The sequence below is a fragment of the Stegostoma tigrinum genome, chromosome 16 (assembly GCF_030684315.1).
Source record: "Stegostoma tigrinum isolate sSteTig4 chromosome 16, sSteTig4.hap1, whole genome shotgun sequence".
NCBI classification, from domain to species: domain Eukaryota; kingdom Metazoa; phylum Chordata; class Chondrichthyes; order Orectolobiformes; family Stegostomatidae; genus Stegostoma; species Stegostoma tigrinum.
Window position 1 is genome coordinate 62332320 of NC_081369.1, and position 27375 is coordinate 62359694.

The following is a 27375-nucleotide window of genomic DNA, read 5'->3' on the forward strand; positions in this document are numbered from 1 at the left end:
ACTTAGATCACATTTATTTCTAAATATATGTCCCTTTGCAGACTTCTAATGTGTTCTTCTTATAGCCCAGCCCATCCTTATGCCAAGGTCAAAAGTCACATGACACCAGGTTATAGTCTAACAGATTTATTTGAAATCACAAGCTTTCAGAGCTTTTCAGGTTCACCTGAAGGAGGAGTGAGGCTCTGAAAGCTTGTATTTTCAATTAAACCTGTTGGGTGAAAACCTGGTGCCTGTGACTTCTGATCTTAGTCCAACACTGGCACCTCCACATCATACCTTTATGCTAATGACAGAATTGCACAGCATATAACACATCGTTCTGGGGCTCTTGTGCCATGGTGGTAGTGCCCCTACCTCTGAGTAAGGTGGCTCAAACTCAAGTCCCACCTGCTCCAGTGGTGAATCACAACATGTCTGAACAAGTTGATTAAAAATATCTACATTCAATCCTTTCATCTAAGTCATTAATGTAAATTGTTGGTTATAATCTCTTCACCTTCAATATGGTTCTCAGATGTTTCAGGATTGGGAGTAGTTTCTCTCTGTTTACACTGTCTAGATTCCTCTTTTTTTTAAGACTGTTATTAAATCTGTTCGCAACTTATTTTTTGCTGGGGAGAACTTCTTCAAGTTCCAGAGGAGCAGAAAAGCTGAACGAAGGCCCAGACCCAAAACATCAGCCTTCCTGCTCCTCTGATGCTGCTTGGCCTGCTGTGTTCATCCAGCTCTACACCTTGTTATCTTGGCTTCTCCAGCATCGGCAGTTCCTACTGTCTCCTCCAAGTTCCATTACCTTCATGTGCAACTGATGTCCCTCATCCCTGTTAACCCACTTGCAGATCATTCAAAGGGTTAATTCCAGGTTCTTTCCTCCTTGGGCTTGGATGCAGAAAGTGGGGGTGTTGGAGGGCTAGCCCTTAGTCAGCCCTGCTTTGGATATTTTTGCATTTACATTGATGTATTTGGATGAACATTCATTTTTATTTATTTATTGCGTCAGCTGCCACTGCCTAGGTTGGTACTTATTGCTTGTGCCAAAATGCCCTGGAGAAGGTTGCCATGGTGATCTGCCTTCTTAAACTGTAGCAGTCTATGCTCACTGTACTGTTAAGAAGGAATTTTGGGATTTTGGCCCAGTGACAATGAGGGAGCAATGATATTATTCCAAATCAGGGTGGTGACTGGCTTGGAGGAGAATTTGCAAGGGATGGTGTTCGCATGTATCTGCTGCCCTTGTCCTTCTTGATGCAGCTTCAAATATTGGAGCATTGAGGGAGCTGTGAATGATTAGTAGCACTGAATCATGTAGATGAGACATACTGCTGCCACTGTAAGACATTAATGGAAGAGGTAAATGGTCAATTTTGTGCCAGTCAAGCAAGTTGGTGAAAAGTAACTTCAGTGTTGTTGGGGCTGCACCCAACCAGGCAAGTGGGGAGTACTCCATCACACTCCTGACTTGTGCCTAGTAGGTGGTGATATGCTCACCGCGGGATTCCCAGCCTCTGGCCTGGTCTTGCACACACTGTGCTTATATGGTGAGTCCAGTTAAGTTTCTGGTCAATAGTGACCCACAGGATGTATCGTTTGAAGGTTTTTAATGACAAAAATGTTGTTGATTATTAAGAAGATGTAATTACCCATTCTCTTGTTGGAGATGCTCTCTGCCTTGCACCTGTGTAGTGAAAATGTTGTTTACTACTTAATCAGTCCAAGCCTGAATGTCATCCAGGTCTTGCTGCATTTGGACATAATCTGCTTCATTGCCTGAGGAATTACAAATAATGCTGAACATTGTGCAATCATCAGTGAGCACTCCCACTGTTAACTTCGTGATGGAGGGAAGGCAATTGCCAAAGCAGCTCAAGATAACTTGGTCTGGGACTCTACCCTGAGGAATTTCCATCAGTCATGTCTTAGGATTGAGACGGTTGGCCGCCAACAAACAAAACCATCTTCCTCCAACCAATGGAGAGCCTTCTCCTGATTCTCACTGACTGATACTTTACCGCAATGATCCAAATAAATATACATACTGAAACAGATAGTCACACACAGATACTTGCATCCCAAGATTCACAAAGATATACACACTCAAATGCAGGCACACACACACACATCTTTCCCTCAAGCATTGAGACAAGCACACACACAAAATACATTTATACACTCTCAAACAAGCACGCAGAGCCCCCTCAACTCGCCCACAATCCCCACAACCCTCAACAAACATACATATGTGCACACACACACACAGACACATACACTCACACACACACAGACAAACACACACACAGACAGACACACACACACACACACACACACACACACACACATCCACCAACGCACTCACTGTTCCCTGATCAGCTGGGACTAGCTCTCATCCACCACGGCACACAGCTGAGACCTGATCATTATGCCAATGTTGACAGTCTGGGAGTCTAACGCTTTGCACAGAGTCCCCAGACAGCTGCCAGAGAGCTCTCAGATCGATAAAAGATATTCAATGTAGGGTTTAAATTCAACGCTGCTCTATAATTTAACATACAGATGGAACCGTTTCAATTCATTCCCTACCCATTCTCCAATAAATAACCCCCGATTTTGTATTGGTTAGGGGATCCATGTTAAAATCTTTGCCTGCAGATCTTCAGAATGATTTTTGAGTCTAGCTCTGCCAATTCAGCTATGTCAGTGTCTGGGGAGGTAAACTGTGGTCGTATGACAGAAATGTGTCCTACACTTAGCTGCTTTCACATTCTTGCCCTCCGGGGAGTTTAGATTTGCAGAGCATGTTGTCAAACAGATCAAATACAGCTGGGATTCCTGGAGTGTTGAGTGTACCTGCTCGAATCTAATTCTGATGTACTAAAATGCCATTTGCAAAATCCCAGTTTTACAATTCACCATCTTTGAAACAAATTTTGACACTTTTCCAAATGCAATGAAATTATCAGTCAGGTACAGTGAGAATTTCAATCCTAACCTTCTGTTGCAAAGTTCCCGTAAGTGATCAAATTGATCTGAAAGAACATTTGAAAATCGCCACCTACAGTCATAAACGACTTAAGTAATGTGCATTTATACATTTTTACACATTTATGAAATGTGGATATTGCTGGCTAGGGCAGCATTTATTACCCATCCCTAATTACCATTGAAAAGGTTGAGGTAGGCCACTTCTCAAGCTGCTGCAGTCTTTGAGCATCTGTAACACAATCGAACATTCCAAATCATTGGGTGGTTATGGTACTGTCACTGGATGAAAAAACCAGAAGCTCCAGGCTCGTGTTCTTGGGGAGATAGTAAGAACTGCAGATGCTGGAGTTTGAGATAACACAGTGTGGAGCTGGAGGAACACAGCAGGTCAAGCAGCACCAGAGGAACAGGAAACCTGACATTTCGGGTCGGGACCCTTCTTCTGATTTCTGAAGAAGGGCCCTGACCTGAAACGTCAGCTTTCCTGCTCTTCTGATGCTGCCTGGCCCGCTGTGTTCCTCCAGCTCCACACTGTGTTATCTCGTGTTCTGGGGGACCTGGGTTTCAGTCCCACTGCGGCAGATGGTGAAATTTGAATCCAATAAGAATTTGGAATGAAAAGGTAGTCCAATGGTGACCATGTAACTATTGCCAATTGTTGCATAAACTCATCTATAGCTCACTCACGTTTTTAGGGAAGGAAATCTGCTATCCTTACTTGGTCTAGCCTAATTGTGACTCCAGGTTCCCAGCAATGCAGTTGACTTTTAACTGTCCTCTGGGTAATTAGGGATGGGCAATAAAAGCTGGCCCAGATAGCGATACCCACATCCATGAACAAATAAAAAAGAAAGGGTTTCTCAGAAGCAATGGTCAGGTTAGCTCAGTTGGGTTGACAGCTGGGTTGTGATGTGATGAAGGGGAAATATTTAAAAGGGACCTGAGGGGTAACTTTTTCATACAGAAGATGGTGTGTGCGTGTATGGAATGAGCTGCCAGAGGAAGTGGTGGGGGCTGGTACAATTACAACAATTAAAAGGCATCTGGATGGGTACATGAATAGGAAGGGTTTAGAGGGATAAGGGCCAGATGCTGGCAAATGGGACTAGACTAATTTAGGATATCTGGTCGGTATAGACGAGTTGGACTGAAGGGCCTGTTTCTATGCTGTGTACATCTCTATGACTCTATGACACTACATACCCAAGTAACTGTGCTATGTGCCTGGGACAGATGTAGGAAGAAAGATCAGATCTGAGACTCTTTCACCAGGGTCCAAGAATAGCGCAGGAGTCACAGTGAGGCCACGTACCTGATGGGACTACGGCCTAGGTCATGGTCCATTGCATGCACTTGGCCGACCGTAGTTCCAGCCGGGGCACTTTCATTAACTTCCATGAAGTAAATGGAATTGGAAAACACAGGAGGCTCATCTGCATCCTCCACAGAGAGCTTGATTGTTGCTGTATCCTTGAAGGGTCCCCTGCTGACGAAGCGCGGATCGAAGTATACGTTTGCTGCCTCCACTTTCAGGGAAAAAAACTTCTTAGTTTCAAAGTCCAGGCCCTGCTGAAAAGGGAGTGACAAAGGGGAAATAAATGGTGGCACAAGAACTGTTTAAACCCAAGAAAAGGCCAGAGAATGGTCAGGATCAGGGAAGGGGTGGGGACAGCAGCATGATGGGTGTTAAGAGCTCTGCTTCTCGGCCAACCGTGATGAAATATTTCATTCTGAACTCAAGCAACACAGGGAACAAGACTACTGAAGAAGAGTCAGACCAGACTCAAGAAAGCTAACTCTGTTTCTTTCTCCACAGATGTTGCCAGGCCCGCTGAGTTTCTCCAGCATTGCCTGTTTTTATTTCAGATTTCCAGCATTCATAGCATTTTGTTTTTATTACCAATGAACAGAGTTCTTTTTTTTTGGCATCACTTCTAATGTGTTCCTCCATTCACTGCACTGAGGTCGAGGTGCAAAAAATCCTGGGTTCCCATTTTATGAATAGGTCAAACACACCAGTTTATAGATAATAACATCACATGCACAAAACAGAGACAGATTAGTCAGTCCAACTGCTCTATATCAATGTCTATGCTTCATGTGAGCATCTCTTTCCTTGCCTTCACCTAAACCCAGCAAGATTTTATTTGTTTCGGAGATAGTAGGAATTGCAGATGCTGGAGATTCTGAGATAACATGGGCCAGTGCTGGATGAACACAACAGGCCAAGCAGCATCAGAGGAGCAGGAAAGCTGATGTTTGGGCCTTCTTCAGAATAATTTTATTTATCACGTGATTCCCTTAAACACATCTGCCTCAACAACTCAACAGAGACTTCCAGATTCTCAAAACACCAAGCAATTTCTCCCGAATTCCCTGTTGGATTTTTAAAAAATTTAATCATAAATCACATTTCTTGCCCATTTCTAATGTCGCACAGGGCAGTTAAGAGTCACCCACATTGCTGTGGGCCTGGAGGCACATGTAGCCTAGACCAGGTAAGGATGGCAGTTTCCTTCCTGACAGAACATTAGTGAATCAGATGGGTTTTTTCCACAATCAACAATGGTTTCATGGTCATCATTAGACTCTTAACTACAGAAAAGTTGATTTGCAGGTGCAGCACATAATCAAGAAGGTAAATGGAATATCATCCTTCATTGCTAGAAATTAGAAAAATGAGGGTCGATCTTATAGAAATACATAAAATTCTGAAGGGAATAGATAGTAGCTGGGAGATTGTTTCTTCTGGCAGGTGAAACATAGGGGACACAGACTCAAAATAAGGGGGAGCAGATTTAGGACTAAGTTGAGGAGGAATTTCTTCACCCAAAGGGTTTTGAATCTGTGGAATCCCCTGCCCAATGAAGCAGTTGAGGCTTCCTCTTTGAATGCCTTTAAGGCAAAGACAGGCAGATTTTTGAACAGAAAGGAATTAAGGGTTATGGTGAGCGGATGGGTAGGTGGGGCTGAGCCCACAAAAAGATCAGCCATGATGTTATTGAGTGATGGAGAAGCTTGATGGGCCGGATGGCCTACTTCTGCTCCTATTTCTTATGTTCGTCTACTTTTTATTGAATTCATATTTCACCACTAGCCTCGGCAGGATTCAAAACCCAGGTCCACACATTATTAAAATGTGAGGCTGGATGAACACAGCAGGCCAAGCAGCATCTCAGGAGCACAAAAGCTGACGTTTCGGGCCTAGACCCTTCATCAGAGACGGGGATGGGGTGAGGGTTCTGGAATAAATAGGGAGAGAGGGGGAGGCTATTCCAGAACCCTCACCCCATCCCCCTCTCTGATGAAGGGTCTAGGCCCGAAACGTCAGCTTTTGTGCTCCTGAGATGCTGCTTGGCCTGCTGTGTTCATCCAGCCTCACATTTTATTATCTTGGATTCTCCAGCATCTGCAGTTCCCATTACCTCTCCACAGATTATTAACTGGGTTTCTGGATTAATTGCCTAATAACAATATCACAAGCCTACCACTTCTTCATCTGGCTTGGCTGCTTTGTATTTATGGACCCTAGTTATGAACTCCTCACATGTGAAAATAAATTCTTTCTGTCTACCCTTTCAAATCCTTCCATTATAGTAAAGATCTCAGGCATATCACTCCTTTACTATCTGCAAAAAAGTATCCCAATCTTGTAGCTTTGCTTTTTGCACTTTGTAATCTTTTTTATAAGATTAATACAGGGACTGTGGACAATACCCCAAGTATGAGCTGACCAAGATAGGATACATGAGACAACAAGGTGTAGAGTTGGATGAACACAGCAGGCCAAACAGCATCAGATGAGCAGGAAAGCTGACATTTTAAGCCTAGATCTGAAGAAGGGTCTTGGCCCGAAACATCAGCCTTCCTGCTCCTCTGATGCTGCTTGGCCTGCTGTGTTCATCCAGCTCTACACCTTGTTATCTCAGGTTCTCCAGCATCTGCAGTTCATACTATCTCTGAAACAAGATAGGATACATCTTTGGCATCAATTGATCATAAAATGATAAGACAAAGGGGGAGGTCCTTTTGCCCATTTACACTGTCTCAGCTCTTGGAAAGAACTATGCAAACCCCTTTCGCTCTTTCCCTGTTGTTCTAAATTTGTCTTTGCCTATTGCAGTGATGCCCTGAATTCCCTTTTGGAAGTTATTAGTGAATCTACTTCAACCACCCTTTCAAGCAGCCTGTGTCAGATTCCACTGCCTTTAAACTCTATCGCTCTGGAAATGAAAACGCTACTTTGGTTCACACACTTGCATCTCTCCATAGACAGACAACTAATTCTCCACTGAAAACAACAAATGCTGGAGATCATAGTGGGTCAGGCAACATCCATGGAGAGACAGCAAGCTAACGCTTCAAGTCTAGATGACTCTTCATCAGAGCTGAAGCACTGTGATCTCCAGCATTTGTTATTTTCAGTCCAGCACCTACAGTTATTTGTTCCTACATCAAATTCCCCACATTGTGTGCCTAAATTCCAGCTGGCTGTGACATCAGCTCCATTATTACTGTATAGGAAAAGAATCTGATGTATTGATGGGGCTGAAGTAAGCCTAAAACTAAACATCCCAACTCCACTGTAGCTCTGAGATAACACCATGTCGAGCTGGATGAACAGAGCAAACCAAGCAGCCGTCTGCTCCAGCAGCCCCCTGCTCCCTCCGTTCTATCAGCCCTCCCTTCCAACCCGATCCTCACCATCTCCAGCATCGGCAGTTCCTACTATCTCTCCACTGTAGTTCTAATGAAGTGAGATCAAGGTCTAAAAGGACTGGGGCGGCACGGTGGCTCAGTGGTTAGCACTGCAGCCTCACAGGACCATGGGCCCAGGTTCGAGTCCAGCCTTGGGTGACTTGTCTGTGTGGAGTTTGCACATTCTCCCTGTGTCTGTGTGGGTTTCCTCCGGGTGCTCTGGTTTCCTCCCACAGCCCAAAGGTGTGCAGGTTAGGTGGATTGGTCATGCTAAATTGCCTGTCATGTTCAGGGGTGTGTGGGTTATAGGGGGATGGGTCAGAGTGGGATGTTCCAAGGGGTGGTATGGACTTGTTGGGCTGAAGGGCCTGTTTCCACACTGTAGGGAATGTAATCTAAGGCATGGAGCAGTGCTTAGCAGATCAATACAGTACAACCTCATCCTCATCTTCCTATCTATCATCCATTTATCTATTAGGAGTAATCATGATCCCAATTCCTACCAATGACCTTTAATCCTGACTGACTCCAATCAGTGACTAAACCACAATCAATTCAAGAACATCAATCCCCAGCTACTCCAATCACAGGTTTAGGTCAAAGTTCTTAACAAACACACATTAAGTTAAATAGCCCATCCACATTCATTGCAAGGGTATCATGGAGTCCTTACAGATGCAAGGAGTCATTTCCTCATGTCAATTTACCAACTCTTATCTGAAGAGGAAAGCAGTGGCATCTGGGATCATTTTGTTTATGTAACCATTTGTAAATCTGTAAATTTACAGATATACAAATCTGTACATCTAAATCCAGCTCAATGGAAGCAATTGTTGGTGAAACATTCATTTGTCCTGGGATATACTCAGTCTAACCTTTTCCAACTTCCATCATTACAGTCACAAGTCACATATAGAACATAGAAAAGTACAGCACAGTACAGGCCCTTCGGCCCACGATGTTGTGCCGTGGAATAATCCTAATCCAAAAATAAAATAACCTAACCTACATTCCCCTCAATTCACTGCTGTCCATGTACATGTCCAGCAGTCGCTCAAGTGTAACTAATGACTCCGCTTCCACGACTACCACTGGCAAAGTATTCCATGCGCTCACAACTCTCTGGGTGAAGAACCTTCCTCTGACATCTCCTCTATACCTTCCCCCTAACACCTTAAAACTATGACCCCTCGTGGCAGTCAATCCTGCCCTGGGGAAAAGTCTCTGGTTATTGACTCTATCCATGCCTCTCATTACCTTGTATACCTAACACGGCCCCAGGTTATAGTCCGGACTCAATTTTGAGTTCAATAGTTTCAGGGTCTAAACTCTTCCTTGTCCCAGCCCCCCAGCCTACACACCAGGCCTTGTTACCACATAGCCTGTCACTACCCACCCCCTGTTATTAGTCACTAATAACAGTCCCCATTAATAACTATTCACCCTTCCAGCCTGATCGCTAGCAACTCCTTTGTCTGTCCAACTGCCTTTCTCTCTCTTTGGGCTCTGTCCTATCATTTACTCCCGACCCCACCCACCTCCCTATTTTCTGCATAGAAACTGACGTTTTCCCAGCCACCATCAGTTCTGAGGAAGGGTCACCGGAACCGAAAGTTAACTCTGTTTTCTCCTCCATGAATGCTGCCAGACCTGCTGAGCTTTTCCAGCAACTTTGTTTTTGTTCCAGGTTACAGTCCAACAGGTTTACTTGAAATTGAAAGCTTTTAGATCACGGCTCTTTCATCAGGTGGAGTAACACTGACTTCTATTTTGTCCACCCCAGTTCAACACTGGCACCTCCACAACATGATCATCATTACAGAAGGTAAATGGGTATGGGGTTAAACATTACTCAGGGTGGGGTGGGAACAGGAGCGGATTGGGGAAGTATGAGAATGAAATGAGATTTTCCCTTTGTGTAGAACTTCTAGCATTTCTTGGTGCAGAAGAGGTTTAGGTCAAGGTTCATAATAAACACATATTAAGTTAAATAGCCCATCCACATTCATTGCAAAGGTGTCATGGAGTCCTTACAGATGCACTGAACCATTTGCTCATGTCAATTTACCAACTCTTATCTGAAGAGGAAAGCGATGGCATCTGGGATCATTTTGTTTATATAACCATCAAACTTTTTTCATTTCTTTCTAATAAAGTTTCTTATCAAACTATTCATAGGTGTTATCACATAGCAATGGAGCAGGTGGCACTGGGCTTGATCCTCCTGGTCCAAAGGTAGGGATACCATCATTGCACAACAAAAGCTCCTTCTCCCTCCCATTACACGTTTAACCCAAGGAGACCAATCAATAAACAGGGAAAAAGGAGTCAGATCGTCTCTTTGTTAATGTACGGCACTCTACCACACATTACCAAAAGTGGCCAGATTTTCCTCGTGCGGTTATTGTAAGAGAACCAATCAACAACTCCACATTCAGGCAGTGAGCTTGTGGTCACATTTCTGAGAGTCACAAAGTAAACCCTGTCAAGAATTGAGGAAAAATATGCTTATGCAGAAAGTGGTGAGCTCCTGAACCCCATTCCCACAGGGAGCAGTTGGGGTGAATAGTGTAGCAATTTACTGCAATGCTCTAAACACATGAAGTGGAACAGAAGAGGATGGGGTGAACTAATTAAGGGCAGAGAAGGGTCCAGTGGGGCATGAACAACTCCACCAACCAGCTGGACTAAAGGATTTTTATTTTCATTTACATTTGATGTAATCACAGAATCTCTGCGGTGTGAAAGCAGGCCATTCAGCTCATCAATAACACTCCAAAGAGCACCCATACAGGCCCACCCCATCCCTATAACCCTGCACATACCATGGCTAATTCACCTAGCCTGCACTTCCATTGACACTAGGGGCAATTTAGCACACCCTAATCTGGGAGGAAACCAGAGCACCCAGAGGAAACCCACGCAGACACAGGGATAACATGCAAACTCCACACAGACAGTTGTCCAAGGCTGGAATGGAATCTAGGTCCCAGCCACTGTGAGACAGCAGTGTTAACCATTGAGCAACTGTGCCACTCAATTTTTTTGTCACAAAGTGAAAATGAAAGCATTTAGATACTTTCGTTAAAAAGAAAAGGCAAAGAGAGACCTATAAGATGAATATGATACCCAACATGACTGATTAGGGTAGTTAAAAAACAGACGGAAAGATTAGCATGAATTTTACATACAAACTAACAGCCCTAATTAGGATGGTGTTTTGAAGAGGTGAATAATGTATTACATTGAGTTTGAGCCCATACACTGCTTTCCAAGGTCAGCCATGGTGTTAAACATGCTCCCACTGATTAAATAGAGTTGGCACAGGATTAACTACAGAGATAATGTGACAGGGACCATGTCTGCCCTTCAGATATAGATGAAAAAAAGATTTTAAAGCAATTTAATGTGCTCCACTCACTTCAGACAGTTTCAAATCACTTCATGATCTTGCCTCCTCCTAACTCTGTCATATCCACCAGTTTGACCACTTGTAAGGCTTCCCTTCACTTTTCCAAGTTTATAAATTTATACAAGCCTGATTTGTCGCATATCGGCATTGGTGGTTGACTAATCAGCTGCGTACACCCAAAGCTCTGGGCAGCTCTTTTTAAACCTCTCCTTTTCTCTTCCTCTTTAAGACACATCTGATCCACCACCCACCCACCCTCTCTTCCATCCACCAGGGAAGAAAATAGTTTCAAAAAAATGGATTGTTGTGATCTGGAATGCAAGCAGATTCAACAAGGAATTTTGATGGGAAAAACATTGCAAGCTTGAGGAAGACCAGGGGTTTGTGCCTAATTAGTCAGGCCTTACAAAGGGCTGGCGTGAATATGATGGGCCAAATGCTCTCCTTCTACACTTTAGGTTATTACCATTTATCAACGTGAGCGAGATTAATGTTGGCCAATGGAATTATCATTAATTTTAGGCATCAGCATTGACCCAGTTCATGTTCAGAAAACATCACAGACCCTTCACCATTAGACCCAATCACAACACAAAAACAACTTGCACTGATACAGCACTTTTCAATCAAACCATCTAAAGGCACATCAGGGGAATTTAATCGGACAAAATTTGACATTGGGCCTTACAAGGAGATGGTCAAAGAGGTCCGTATGAAGTTACAAAGATGCAAACAAATGATCCAAGAATGGGAGCAGGCCATTTGGCTGTTCTCGCCTCCTCCATTTTTAATGAGATCATGGCTGTTTTGATTTTAATCTCAACTTTATATTCCTGCATGTTCCCCTTCTAATTGTGTCAAACGTGCACCCCTTATTTTTAAACTGTGGCCCCTGGTTCGAGACACGGCCAAAGAGGAAGCACTCTGGTCAGCCCAGCAACCCACACTCAGTCAACTCCCCTCAGAATCTTATATATTTCAATTAAGTTACCTCTGACTCTCTAAACTCTAGAGGATACACACCCAGCTTGTCTAACCTTTCCCCATAAAGCAATCTGCTCATTCCAGGTATTTGTCTAGTGATCCCTTGCTGAACTGCTTCCAACGCATTAACATCCATTCGTAAGTGCGGTTAGCAGTGCTGTATGCAGTACTCCGGATGTAGTCTGGCGTACTAATAGATTCAAGAACAGCTTCTTCCTTGCTGTTATCAGACTTTTGAACGGACCTCTCAAATGTTAATTCTGATCTCTGTCTCTTCCTGCACCTTCTCTGTGGCAGTAACAATGTACTCTACACTCTGTTCTGCCACCCTGATACACTTTGTACAGTGCAACCTGGCTGCAGAGCATGCAAAACAACACTTTTCATTGCATCTCAGTACGTGACAATAATAAATCAAATCTCGCAATAAGCCATGACATTCTATTAGCTTTCTCAATTGCTTGCTATACCTGCAAACTAACCATCTGTAATTTTTGCACAAGGACATCCAAACCTCTGTGCACCTCAGCACTCTCCAACCTCTTTAAACACTCACTTAAACTATTCTTTTCCATTATAGCTTCCCTATGTCCTCTATATAACTTTGTATCATCTGCAATTGAAATGCCTATACCTTCAATCCCTTCATTCAAATCATTTCTTTAAATTGTGCAGCACTGAGGCCCCAGCACTGAACCCCGTGGCACACCGCTCGTGACATCCTGCCAACCAGAAAATGACCCAGCAACTCCTATTCTTTGCTTCCTGTTCGTAAGCCAATCCCCTATCAATGCCAATATGCTACTCCCTACAATATGTGCATTTATTTTCCTTGAATAGCCTTTGATGTGGCATCTTATCAGATACCCTACAGGAAATCTAAGTACAATGTATCCATTGGTTCACCTTTAGCTAGAAAGGGGTAGGTGATACATGGAAAGGTTTCAAAACAGGACATGTGGATTTTAAAATCTAGACATTGTGTAAGCTGGGGCCAGTGCACTTGAGTGAGGAGAGAGTCGAATGGATGAATGGGATTGATGTGATATAGAACTCAGTGTGGACCTTCCTATTATAATAGTGCAGAAAGGACATTTCATTTCCTCACAGCTGCTGTGATTCTTATGCCAAGTTAATGCCAGTTTAGTCTCCCTTCTGGGCAGTTTGGAAGCTGTGGATTCATGCCCAGTTGGAACTGATGTGAGACTGCTGCAGATTTCCTTCACTGGGACTTTAGCAGTTGGCAGTGACAGATCTCCGTTCCCTCAATCTGGCTGTGATTCAAAACTTCCGTCTCAGAAATAAAGAAAATAGACCATCTTGCATCCCATTAGGAAAGTTCATCTCTTCCATCCCCCACTTAGATAATTAAAAAAAAAACTCAATTGTGTGAAATTGAACATCAAAGAGATAGATAGGTAAATAGTTTCCTACCACTTGACACAAGGAATTAAATTTGCCAACCCTGATTAGCGCGTAATTCTGTAGACCACGTGATATGACCTTCTACAGCGAATCACCTCTTTGCCTTTGAGATTTTATCACCAAATCTTGACCAACAATCAGACATCCTTCACTCCCTCAACTCGCCAACTAACTCCAATGTGGCAGATGCGATGGCCTAGTGGTATTATCACTGGATTATTAATCCAGCGATTCACATAATTTTCCAGGTACCGTGTTCAAATCCTGCTATGATTGAATGTGAATCCAATAAAAACATGGAATTTAAAAGTCTAATGATGACCATTGTTGATTGTTGGTGAAAAACTCATCTGGTTTACTAACGGAAGGAAACTGGTCTGGCCTTATTGTGACTCCAGACACATAGCAATGTTGTCGACTCTTAACTGCCCTCTGGGTAGCCTATCGAGCAATGCCCTCATCCGATGAATAAATTTTTAAAAAATATATAGATTTGTACTGCACAAGAAGAGGCCATTCATCCCATATGCTTGTTCCAGCTCTTTGGAAGAGCTACCCAAATAGTTCCATATTTCTGCTCTTTCCCTATTTCTCATAAAATTCTTTCCTCTTCAAGAATTTATCCAATTTCCTTTTTGGAAGAGGATGAAAGCTCCTTTATGTTTAAGTACATGCAATGAATCTGGTTCTAACAAACCTTCGGGGAGTGTCTTTCAGTTCCAGGAATAAATAAAAATGTTTAAAGAAAACAGGAATAACTCTTTTTTTTTCCTGCAGATTTTGCCTCTCACATTGCTACCAATAGAGACTTGGAGGGTAAACTTCAAGTCCTGAAGATGTCTGGATCATCTTAAAGGTTGGCACTGAAAAAAAGACCTAATTCCCCACTGCCAGTAATGAGCAGCACACAACAGTCAATTAAACAGGCACAATTTGTAATTTGTTGAACAACGCTCCTTTTGAATGATACTCCTCAACTGGAGTGTTAAGCTGTTGATGAAAAGCATATGGGATCCTTGGCTTTATAACTGGAGAGATGTAAGGAGTACAAAAAGCAAGGATGTACAATACTTGTATAAGTCACCAGTTATTGCCTTAGCCAGAATATTTTCTAATTCTGTCAAGGTCGTGGAGTAGGCGAAGGTGAGACTTATGAGAATGACGCTAGAAATGAGGAACTTCACATATGTGAAGAAACTAAAGAAGGTGAGATTGTTTTTCTTGCAATAGAAAGGTCAGGGGAAGTTTCAGTCAAAGTGCTCACAATTAGAAATGGTTTGATATTTCCACTGGCTGTTAGTAAAGAACATGTCACCAGGCAAGCAATCCGATTTACATATTCACTTGCTATTCCTTTTGATACCTTTTTCAGTTTGATGACTCCCTCCTGAGTCTGCGAGTCCGTTGTGATTTCAAAGAAATCTCTGCCATCCCCATCAATGACCCTATAGGACACCATCCCATTCTCGCCAATGTCAGGGTCTTTGGCCTTCACATGTCCCACGATTGTTCCTACATCAGCAGCTTCTGAGATCGACATCTGATACACACCTGGAGAGAAATTAATGGCATGTGACGCATTTAGAAGGGTTTTTTTTTATTCGGGTGACATTAGTTACATCTGAGAATTTGTCTCCCATTTATAACTTTGCGAAAACTGGCCTATGCTGCAAGGAATCAACAGACTATGCTGCGGTGGTGAAGATTTTGAACATAAGAACTAGGAACAGGAGTAGACCATCGGCCCCTCGGGCTTGCCCCACCATTTAATAAGATCATGGCTAATCTTTTTGAGACATCGCTTGCCCGCCCACACACTATAACCCTTAATTCCTTTAACTGTTCAAAAATTTATCTAGCCTTGCCTTAAAAACATTCAGTGAGGTAGCTTCAACCACTTCACTGGACAGGGAATTCCACAGATTCACAATCCTTTGGGTGAAGAAGTTCCTCCTGACCTCAGTCCTACATTTGCTTCCCTTTATTTTGAGACTACGACCCCTAGTCCTAGTTTCACCTGCTAGCAGAAACAACCTCCCTGCCTCCACTTTATCTATTCCCTTCATTTATCTTGACCCATGTTGAACCTTTGTGGGATTGCAGTCAATGTAAGGATAAATCCCACCAGAGAGATGTGAGCACATGAATTCCTTGCTGAATTCAAATTCTGGTCTCAACAAAAAGGACGATGAAGCTCTTCACTCACTGAGGACATGTTGGAAACACTTAGCTGGTTCAATAATTTTCTCAAAGAAAGGAAATCCATAATTTTTACCTGATCTGATCTACACAGGAATTTGGGACCGTTGTGGCTATGTTTGGCTCATAACTACTGTCTAAAGTGTTTTAGTAAGCCACTCAACTCCAGGGCAATGAGGGATAAGCTACAAATGATGGCATTGCCAACAAGATGCACATCCCCTGAAAGAATGAAGAAATAAACTTCAGTGGTCTGCCCAACCTCTGGACGGGTTGCAGAGGAAGGACCAGACTGCCTTCTTCGGAAAACCAAGGATCGACACTGAATGACAGCCTTGTCAGCGATGCCCACATCCTGAGAATGAAGGAGAAAATCTCACCGGTGGAATATTGGCACTGGGTGGATACAAAGTGCCTCAGGCCAAAAGTATCATGAGTGAAGGATATGCACAGTTTCTGCAGGAGTGCAAGATTGAGCTCATGGATGATTTGGGACCACCTAAGGATGGATGGTTACAGATGACAGGAGCAGCACTCTCACCTCCTAGAGTTACAATTGTGTGAAGTCAAGCATGACTCCTATAATGTCAGTTCATGCTCCATGCAGGCGCTCCTAATGCTGGACTGAGGGAGGTATAGCACTGTCAAAGACATTGCCTTTCAGCTCCTTCAAAAATTAGCTCTCCTTGGAAAATTGAAACAGAAAATCGAGCAATACTTTGGGGTTGGCCTGAGTGGAGACGCCAGACTTTTCTTCATTATTCAGTAGACATTCAGAACAGAGAAGTAGGAAGTATTTCACCCTCTCATAGAAACATAGAAACTAGGAGCAGGCGTAGCCCATTTGGCCCTTCAAGCCTGCTGTCCCATTATACATAATCATCTACCTTAGTACCCTGTTCCCGCTCTCTCCCTTTCGATTCCTTCAGCCCTCAGGGCTCAAATGTTTTCCCCAATTAAAGTAGCTCAGGACTAATCAACATGTTTTTCCCTCAATTTGCCCCGGCTTTGTAAACCTTTACCCCCAAAAAGGTGAAAAAAATGAAAGAGGAGCTTTCTTACTTTGTGGGAACTTTGGTGGGTTGTCGTTGACATCAGTTAAGGTGATTGTCACTTTTGTTGTTCCAGAGAGACCTCCCATGTGCCCTCCCATGTCTTTTGCCTGTATCACCACAAGATACTCCTCCCTCGCTTCCCGATCCATGTTTGGAAGAGCTGTCCTTATGATGCCTAGAGAGAGAAGAGAGAAAGGAACATATTAAATTATTACACTCTTCATTTGACAGTGTACTACTGTTAAAGATGATGGCTGTGATTCTGTGGTTGCTTTGCTAAGTCGGAAGTTAAAACCCTCATGGATATTAAAGTTATTAACTAACACATGCATCGCATTTTTAACACAACAAAAGGTCCCAAGCCATATTTCACCTTGGCCTCATTACACATATAGATTTTCTAATGGCATTTGGTAGGGTACCATACATTAGGCTACTAAATGAGATAAGAATCCCTGGTGTTGTGGATAGTATATCAGCTTTAATAGGGAATTGGATGTCTAGAAGACAGAGTTGGGATGTAAATGGGAAATCTTTACAATGGCAACCAGTAGCAGGTGGAGTGCTACAGGGATCAATGTAAAGGCCGCAATTATTTTCTGTATACATTAATGACGTGGATGAAAGAAGTGAATCTGCAATAATACATTAACAAGACAGTTTGAGGTTTGATTCATTCAGGCTTGTAGCTGCATTTCCGCAGTGTGCCCTGTACGTACACTGATCCTGGGAGAACAAAAATCAGGATTCCTGCTCTTAGCTGTCAGGACTTCAAGTGAGAATTGGGTAAAGGTGGATGCGGCTTGACCACAGAGTCCCTACAATGTAAAAGCAGGCCATTCAACTCATCATATCTGTACCAACACTCTGAAGAGCATCACACCCAGACCCATGCAGCCACCCCCCCCCTATCCCTGTAACCCTGCATTTCCTGCGGCTAATTCACCTTATCTGCACATTACTGCACACGATGGGCAATTTCCCATGGTAAATCCAGCTACCCTGCACATTTTTGGACTGTGGGAGGAAACCAGAGCACCCAGAGGAAACCCACACAGGCATAGGGAGAATGCATAAACTCCACAGCTAGTCATTGAAGGCTAGAATTGAATGCGGGTGCTTAGCGCTGTGAGACAAACCACTGAGCCATCATACAGTCCCTAAAGTCATTAGACATCATCCTTGTAAGGGTCAAGGCTACAATTCTTTGTTTTTTTTAAAGATGGTTAGCACTGGTTCACTGCCTAGGGTCTTGCTTCTGAGTCAGGAGATTATGGGTTTAAATCAGAACATAAGACTTTAAGGATACAATCGTTAATGTTGAAGGGAGTGCTACACTGCTGCAGAGTAGCAAAGTGCATCATACTCTGAACTGAGCCTTAAGTCTGTGGACGTAAAAGTATGTCATTTTGCTACTCTAAAGGAACACATGTACATTCTCACCAAAATCTCGGCCAACACATCCCTTAGGCAACATTACAAAACAGACAGGATTGTCTGGACATTTACTACAACACTGTTTTCCAGAGTTTGCTGTGCACAAATTGACTACCGTGTTTCCCTGTGCTGCAACAGGGAATCAACTGTGCACCTACAATCTTCCTACTTTGAAACCAAGGCAAGGGAAGGGAGTGGCATTTTCAATCCAATCCCACTTTTTGAATCAGCCTCCCACAGAGATCGCTCCAAACATTTCTCACTCTTTGGACTGAAGAAATTTGTCCAGATACACAGGAATGTCAGAAAACAAGGTGAATAGTTACTCAGCCTCTCATCAAGGCACTTCAAAGAGTCAGTGCGCTTAAAACAAAAAGTGCTTGGCTTTCTGCAAAGCTTTGTGGGAATCCCTATGGCAATGAACATCACTTTCAAAATGCAGGTTTTCTCTCTAATCTTTCCTTGTGGCTCATTCTCCTCCAATATGCGAATGAGCCCTGGAGATAAACATTCAGAGGAGACGAGAGCCAAAATACTAAAAGACTCTTTCACAAGCAGTTCCAAGGGCCGAGCATAAAAGCAAATTAGTCCCGCTGCCCTCATCTGAATAAATTATGCAAATACAAAATGTCTGTATAACGCTCTGCAAACCACCAGAGTGATATATAACACAAGGTTATATTGTTTATAAACTTTAAAAATTGCTTTACAGTTGCTCTGTTCCCACTCCTGGACAGTAATGAGGTTCAGTATTATTTAATGCCTTTTACAGTTTAAGAGAAACTGTATTGTTAACCATGGCTATGGTCCCAAAACAAACCTAATTTTCATCTAGAAACAGCGCTTTTCCCAGGTATTTCAGTTTTGTGTTTTTTTTCCAGAAAAAGGACACAGAGCAGAGAGAGAGAGAAAGAGAGAAAAGGGTGGAGTCACTGGAAGAAGGGGAGAGAAAAGTTGGGGAATTGAGAGAGGGTGGGGAAGGAGAAGCAGGAGAACGTGGGGAAAGAGGAAAGAGACAATGAACATAGAACATAGAACAGTACAGTACAGTACAGGCCCTTCGGCCCACAGTGTTGTGCCAACCTATTACCCTACGAAGATCAATCTACCCTGCATACCCTATATTTCACTATCTTCCATGTGCCTATCCAAGAGTTGCTTAAAAGTCTCTAAAGCATCTGACTTATGGATAGAGTGAGCATCCATAAGCAAACACACTGCTGTAGTTAGCACCTACAATGGCTGTGGCATTTTGTGGACGAGGCCTACCACACTTTCAAGGGAAGATTGGGATGGGTATTTAATGTTGACTTGCCGCTTTTTGGGGAGGATTGCAAAAGCAGTGTGGCAGCAATAGAGAAATTAGGTGAAGATTGCAGAGGAAAGTCACGACTTAAGCTCTGAGTAAATTCCATGTCTATTTTCAGAAAGAAATCCACGCTTTTCCATTTTAGAAAGTTCTGAATTCACTATTCAGTGGAGTGACAGGTGTTAAACATGAGTCAGGAGTACGATTCATATATACCTGAGATTCAACCTCATGGCAGTAGTGCAATAAATAACAAGAGGAGTAGGCCATTCAGCCCCTCAAGCCTGTTCTATTATCTAATAAAACCATGATTGATCTGCATCACAAATCTACTTTCCCCCACCCCCCTCACGTCATTCGATATGCTCACCTATCCAAAATGTACCAGTGTCAGTCTGGAATGTACTAAATGTTCCCAGTGTCCACAGTTTTCTGTGAGAGACGGTACCAGATTTTGACCATCCTATGAATGAACAATCGCTCCTATTTTGAAGACTCTAACATTTCATTCCATTAACAAAAGAAACCATTTTTCTCTATCCCGACACCCTTTAAACAGTTTGGAACAGTACAGGCCCTGTGGCCCACGATGTTGTGCCGAACATTTATCCTAATCCTAAGGCCTATCTAACCTTCACCCTGAGGTTACACTACCATCCATATGCCTATCTAATAGCTGCTTAAATGCCCCTAATGAGGCCGACTCCACTACCCTCTCCAGCAATGCAGTTTAGTGCCTCAATGTCTCAACTATATCGTCCTTCAGTTTTTTTTTAGAGATTCAATAATGGGATGTGAACGTTGCCAGCAAGTCATTATTAAATATCCATCACAATCTGTCCTCAAAAGTGTGGTGACCCACTTCCTCAAAATACTACAGTCTACGTTGTGTAGGTGCTAAGTGTGGTTTTTTCATGGACAGTTCAAAGTCAACTGCATTGCCATGGATCTGGAGTCACATGCAAAGCAGGCTGGGTAGGAATGGTAGATATCCCTTGCATGGAGTGCGTTGGCGAACCAGTTGGGTTTTCTCAGTAATCCAGAAGCTGCACTGATGTTTTTTTTGGATATCTTTACCTGCTGCAGCAATGTTTATGTCAACCCTTGCAACAAAGCAGACTTAGCACATAGGTACGTGGGTGCCAATTTAAGACAGAGATGAGAAGGGATGTCTTTTCTTGTGTCTTTGGTTCTCCTTGTCCTCTGTAGGGGCAGGTCCTTGTGTATATTTAAGGCTGAGATAGATAAGCTTCTTCATTATTTGGGGAATCAAGGCTTATGGGGAAAATGCAGGAAAGTGGACATGAGGAGCGTAGGATCTGCTGTGATCCTAATGGTTGTTGGAGCAGGCTGAGTGGCCTACCTCCTGTTCTTATTTCTGATGGTCTTATTGAAAGATCCACTGGCATTTATTGCAGCTCACGAATATATACAAATAGTATCTTCACCAACACACCCATGATAAGGTTACTACTTGACAACAAGTACATGCTTCCATAAGTGTGCCACGCCACAAGTGGCTGCAGTGAAGATGAAGTCTGAGATCTATACACATTAGGAGCAGACTATGATAGAAAATATATCATGTTGACCAAAGGCACACTGACATACTGTGGGCTTAAAAAGCATACTGACCATGAGGCATAACACAACATGCATAATTAGTAATAATAAGTCTAGCATGGTCATCCAAATTCACTTTTCTTGTCACCATGATAGAATTTGAACTCATCTCCATTTGAATTAGTCTAGTAACATCAACACTACTCTGCTATTCCCTTTAAAGTCAAAGCAGCACAATCCAAGCTCATGTAACCTGTCAATGCAAATTAACTCTGATATTGTTCCAGTGAATCTGCACTGTTTGTCTTCCAAGGCTATTACACCCTTTTCCAGATTCATTTGCCAAGACATAAATGCAGCATTCCAGATGTGTTTTGCCTGGGGTTTGCTAAACCTTTAAAATCATCCTGACAGCCCATGGAATTAAAGATTACTGACTAGGAGCCTGCTATATCCTGCAAGCGGGAAAAAATCCTTAGCAGAGTGAAAGTATCTGGCTCTTCTTTGAATCCATTTGTGTATTATCAAAATATTGGAGATTGGAGTGAAGGTTTGAAAACCTCCTGGAATGTATTCATTTAGAGTTGGCCAGCTATAAACCTTGAGCAAGCCATCCGTACTGTTGAAGTGCGGCTTCAATTGTTAACCAACCACATTGTGAGCCGATTTTTAAGAGTCCATCAGCCCTTCCACCATCCTACCCATTGGAAAGAGTGATGCTCATACCTGTCTGAGGCTCAACTGAGAAGTAAGGCTGGCCCTCCAGAATGCTATACACGAGCCGGGCACTGTTCCCATAGGATGGGTCATCGGCGTCCGTAGCTGTGACTTGAATGACAGAGGTTCCTGAAAGAGATGGAAATGACCTCATTGTCAAAGGGAGAGAGGGAATGATAACTGGAGACAGTGCATGAAAGAATGCACAGCATCCAAACCGGAGCCTTACCATTTATCATGCTGCCAGAAATCTATACCTTGCGTTGTCTACATTGTGAGGCAAGTGTTTTGTTCCAAAACCTATGACTAACGACACCAGGTACTCAACTGTCTATCTTTTAAAAGGGATGTGAAGACATCTTACAAGGTAAACACCACACTGAGACAGGCTGTAAATCTTGAGATTGTGCCTAATGTGTTAGATCACAGTGACGTCAGATCAAATGGAATTGGAAACAGTTCTGAAAGACAGCCACAACAGGATCAAATACTGCCAGACCTGCTGAGTTTCTCTAGCACTTTCTGTTATTGTTTCAAACAGAGCTGAAGCCTGGGTGTGTCAAGTTCCAGATAAGATAGCCTTGCTTACCATCTCCTGTGTGTCGCTGTATTGAATTATGTTTGCTCAATTACAGGAGTGCTGATGTCACATGACCACGCATTGTGCCTGAGGTTATTCTTGAGGCATGATCCATATTGGTACTGCAATATAAACCATTAACTCTTGCACAATACATGTACTGCACAGAGAGAAAAACTGAGGGATAACCATCACTTAGGACACATTGAAAGGCAGGGATATCTTTCCAGTACTTTGTAAAGACCGCATATTATCAGCATCACAGATTCAACATTCCACCAAACTGGTTGGTGCAGATTTTGGTTTGAAAACTGAAGCTGTAAATCTGATGTCGAGCGCTGGTGTTGGACTGGGATGGACAAAGTCAGAAATCACATGATGTCAGGTCATTGTCCAACAGATTTATTTGAAGATACAAACCTTTGGAGTGCTGCTCCTTCATCAGGTGAAGTCACTGGACGAAGGCACTGTGCTTCGAAAGCTTGTGTTTTCAAATAAACCCATTGGACTGTAACCTGGTGTCGTGCAATTTCTGACGCTATCAATCTGAATCACGCATGTACTGTCAGGAGCTACTGCAGTGTTTACAGCATTTTTAACAACTGATTTTATGTATTGAGCTGAGCAATGTCGATGCTTGGAAATGAGAATTTATACCCATTGCAATGTAGGACATCATTAAACACTCCCCAGGCAACTGAAGTATGGCAATGAAACAGCGCGGATGCTGGAGATCAGAAACTCAAACTAATTGTGCTAGGGAAGCTCAGCAAGTCGAGCAGCATCTGTCGAGAAAGGAATAGCATTAAAGGGACAGATTTCTGGGGTGAAGGTGGAATGTGGGAAATGGGACAAAAATCTTTTGAACAAGGGATTTAGAAACATATCAGTATTTAGGGGGAAAGCAATGCAAACTTTATGCCTCTGTATTCCGGAAGAGGCATTGAAAACTAATTAAGTAGCTCAACTGGTCTATCCGAGAGCAGTGAGCCAAAACAATCAAACAACAAGATTGTTGGAGGTCATTGGGTGCCATCTGCCCCCTAGGCCATTGGCAAGAGTTTGGTTTAATCCCAGCTGTGAACTCTTGTTTCCTCTCCCTCCACAAATGCTGCCTGACCGACTGAATGTTACCAAGGTCTTTGGTATTCACAACTAAAGTGTACATCTGAACCAAAGTGAGACTCCCTCCCCACTGCCCCAACAATTCCGTTCATTCCTAGCACCGCAGGGTGACACTTGTTGCAAATCTGTGACTTTTCATTGTTCACTGCGTCGCTCTCTGACTGAAACGGTCCCAGAGGAAGAAGTTCAGAAACACTGTGCGCCCCAGAAAATCCAAAACCCATCCCACTTCCCACTCGATACTCATTGTCCTTTTCACATGCAAAATGTTTAGACACCACTGGCTCAAAACTTGCATGACCCTTAGCTTCAGCAATCAAATATGAAGAGACATCCACAACCAGCAGTAGGCTGGAAGAATTCTATGAGTCCACCTTTTCCTGGAAATGGAGACACTACTCTTAAAGCTACTCTGTGCTTGTTTAAATTCTTTGTTCAATTGTCCTCCCTGCAGGAAACTAAATTGCGATTCTCCGATGTCACTCTGTCTGCTGATGTAAAGTGTGACGTGGAAATGATTCTGTTTCTTTACTCTTTATTTTTTCATCGGATATGCGTGTGTCATTGGCTCAGACAGCATTTGTTGCCCATCCCAATTGCCTTTGAACAGAAAGTTTACTCAGCGACTTCAGTGTCAGCCACATTACTCTGGTTCTGGAGTCACATGTAGGTCAATTCAGTTAAGGATGGCAGACGTTTTCTCTAGATAGTCAGTTTCATGGTCACAAGCACCAGAGTAAATCATTTTGTCTCTGTTCTGCCATTCAATAAGATCATAGTTGATCTAATTATGGCTTTAAGTCCTTTCCTGTCTCACCTTTGTCTCTTTTGTGGGTCAAAATTTGTCTAATCCAGTCGAGGATGTAACGACTTAACATTCGAACTGTGAAGTCCAAAGAAGTGACAGCATTGACAAGAGCCTCAAGCTGCAGATGAGCTGACGAGAATTGGATATAGGCAATGCTAGAGGCTGTCTGGGTAATTGAGTCAGTTCGGGTCAGGATTGAGTGGTTGCCATCTCATGGAATTCCAGAGGGTGGGATGGAATCAACATTTAGGAAATAAAGATTGCAGCAAGGGTTTAAGGCAAATGTTTTGATTTTTCCGAAATTTAGTCGGAAAGACATTTCTGCTCAGCTAATCCTGGAAGATGGACAAGTTGCATGATAAATCAAAGACACTGTATGGGTGGTGAGAACAGGATTGAGTACTGCAACCAAGGAATATTGCAACAAATAAAGACAGTAATATTTAAGTACAGGAATGAATGAGGAGAAGACTGAGGAATAATGAATATGTATAATACCAAATACAGACAGCAATGAATAAATAATTAAGCATAGTGAGTAGAATTTCAATTGAGTATAGAATGATGAGTATTGTAATAAAATCAAAAATGATGAAGCATAATAATGAACAAGTACAGATTGGAAAGAGTGGACTGATGAATGACTGTAACAATGAGAATCTAGTAAGTGAATAATATATTTGCATAATACTACAAGTAATAATGAACAAGGGCAGACTGAAATGAGTAAGGAACAAATTTTACACTGTCACCTTTCACACAATCTGATGCTACTTACCCACATTCGACATCTCTGGGACTGTAGCATGATGAGGCCCATTCAAGAACTCAGGAGGGTTGTCGTTAATGTCTTGGACTTTCACAATGAACTCGGAGGGAGGCTCCAAAGGTTTATTTGTTAGCCGGTCCACAGCTTGTGCCATCAAAGTGTATTCAGCACGCTCCTCTCGGTCCAGCGTTTTTGTGGCATGGATATTCCCTGTTTTCTCATCGATAACAAAAATTGTCCCCGCCCCCTCACCTGACAGGATGTACCTGATCTTCCCTCCTCCGCTGTCCAGGTCTGTGTGGAGCTGCAAAGACAAACACATGCCTCAGCGTTACTGACTACGGTATGCTGATCATTCACTTACCAGAGGCTCGCTGGCAGGAACCTTCTCAAAGGAAGGCTGTCATTATCAGTGATAATGGGAACTGCAGATGCTGGAGAATCCAAGATAATAAAATGTGGGGCTGGATGAACACAGCAGGCCAAGCAGCATCTCCTGCTGGGCCTGCTGTGTTCATCCAGCCTCACATTTTATTATCTGTCATTATCAGTGTCCATTTAGAAATATCCAACATTTAGGGATCCTTTGAAAGTGCTCTCGCCAATGACGACCCCTTTTAAAGAGGGAAACTCACCAAAACAATCCCTTCCAAAATAGGTGTCACTGTCACAAACTCCTTTAAAGAGGGAAATGTCATTGTGATGTTCACTTTTCATGTAGTTCTCATCTGAATGGCCCCCAATAAAGAAACAGGTTCATTATAATGAAACCTTTGAAAGTGAGAGGCAGATGACTTGTTTAAAGAAGGGATCACACCATCGTAACTTCTCTTAAAGAATGTGTCCTTTTAATGAGGAATACCTATCACTATGCCCTTTTCTAAAAGTGAGAATTTTTCAAAAATGACCTCATCATATGTACAAAGCTGAAAATTTTCTCTCTTTCAATGTTTGTTTTGATATTTTCAAATGAGATTCCCAATGTCTAATGTTTGTCCAATTTGTACTTTTCCCGTTTTTTCTCTGCAGCCCTTTCCTAGTTGCCTTATTCAGCAGCTGGCCATCCAATCCCAGACATGGGAATGTGTCATCTTAACTAAAAACAATTCTAATTTTTTTCCCAGTTCTGACACGCAGAGCTGACAATACATCTCAGTGAGATTTCAAGCACCAACTCTTTACTTGAGGCATGCCTTCTTGCATCCACACACAGTCACACAGCCACAGCAAGTAGGACTGATCTAGTGTAATAAGTCACAGGCATTTACAGCACAGAAAAGGACCCTTCAGCCCATCCAGTCTGTGCCAATGAAAACAACGATCTAACTACTTTCGCTCTATTTTACAGCATTTGGCCCACATCTAAATACTCCTTAAATGTGCTAGCGTTTCTGTCTCAACCACCCCCACAGGCAGTGAGTTCCAGTTTCCCACCATCCTCTGGGTGAAAAAGTTTTCCCTCATGTTTCCTCTAAACCTCCTGTCCCTTACCTTAAATCTATGCCCCCATTCATTGATCCTTCCAGTCTACTCTATCTATGCCTCTCATAATTTTATACACCTCAGTTGTGTCCCCTCTCAATCTCCTCTGCTCCAAGGAAAACAACAGTCTGTCCAATCTTTCTCCGTAACCGAAACCCTCCAGCCCAGGCAATACCCTGGTAAACCTCCTTTGCACCTACTCCACTGCTATCACATCTTTATGTCAAGAAGCTAGAGTACAGAAGTGAGCAAATGATGTTCAGGTAGTACAACTTCTCAGTCAAAGACTATCCGGACAAACTATGTTCAGTCCTGGGCACTGTTCTTTGGCAGGATAAGTTACTGTACAGGTGAGGGATGAGAAAGGAGTGGCTACAATACAGATTCACATTGCATTGCACCCGGACGTTTGTAATTCATTCAGAGCCTCATTGGCTAGGCTAGTATTTATTGCTTGTCCCCCGCTGAGAAGGTCGGGGTGAGCTGCCTTCTTGCATCACTGAAGTCCATGTGCTTTGGTTGACCCTAACCCCCTTAGGAAGGATTTCGATCCAGTGTTCCTCTTCATTCCCCATAACGCCCCCAAACATCTCTACCTTTGTAATCTCCTCTGCACCTTTCCAGTTTAATAACATCCTTCCAACAGCAAGGTGGCCAAAACTGAACACAGTACTCCAAGTGTGACCTCACCAATGTCCTGTACAACTCCAACATAACTTCCCAACTTCAGTACTCAATGCCCTGACTGACGAAGGCCAGTGTGCCAAAAGCCTTCTTCACTCTTCTGTCTAGTTGGGACTCCACTTTCAGAGAACGATGCACCCAAACTC

The 27375-nt window shown here is 42.9% G+C and overlaps 1 protein-coding gene across 5 annotated transcripts in view; it reads right to left on the minus strand.

Annotated features, from left to right (window-relative positions):
- The window catches only part of cdh11 (cadherin 11, type 2, OB-cadherin (osteoblast)), a 236601-nt gene that overhangs the window by 57762 nt on the left and 151464 nt on the right, over nucleotides 1–27375 (minus strand). For 4 of the 5 annotated variants that reach the window (XM_059651777.1, XM_059651779.1, XM_059651776.1 and 1 more), the window contains 5 exons: nucleotides 25073–25367; nucleotides 21791–21910; nucleotides 16763–16930; nucleotides 14865–15052; nucleotides 4295–4551 (listed from right to left, as the gene is read on the minus strand). In XM_059651777.1, the coding sequence (XP_059507760.1) occupies nucleotides 4295–4551; nucleotides 14865–15052; nucleotides 16763–16930; nucleotides 21791–21910; nucleotides 25073–25367 (1028 nt within the window). The remainder of the gene's footprint in view (nucleotides 1–4294; nucleotides 4552–14864; nucleotides 15053–16762; nucleotides 16931–21790; nucleotides 21911–25072; nucleotides 25368–27375) is intronic. The other variant, XM_059651780.1, reaches the window with a different exon arrangement.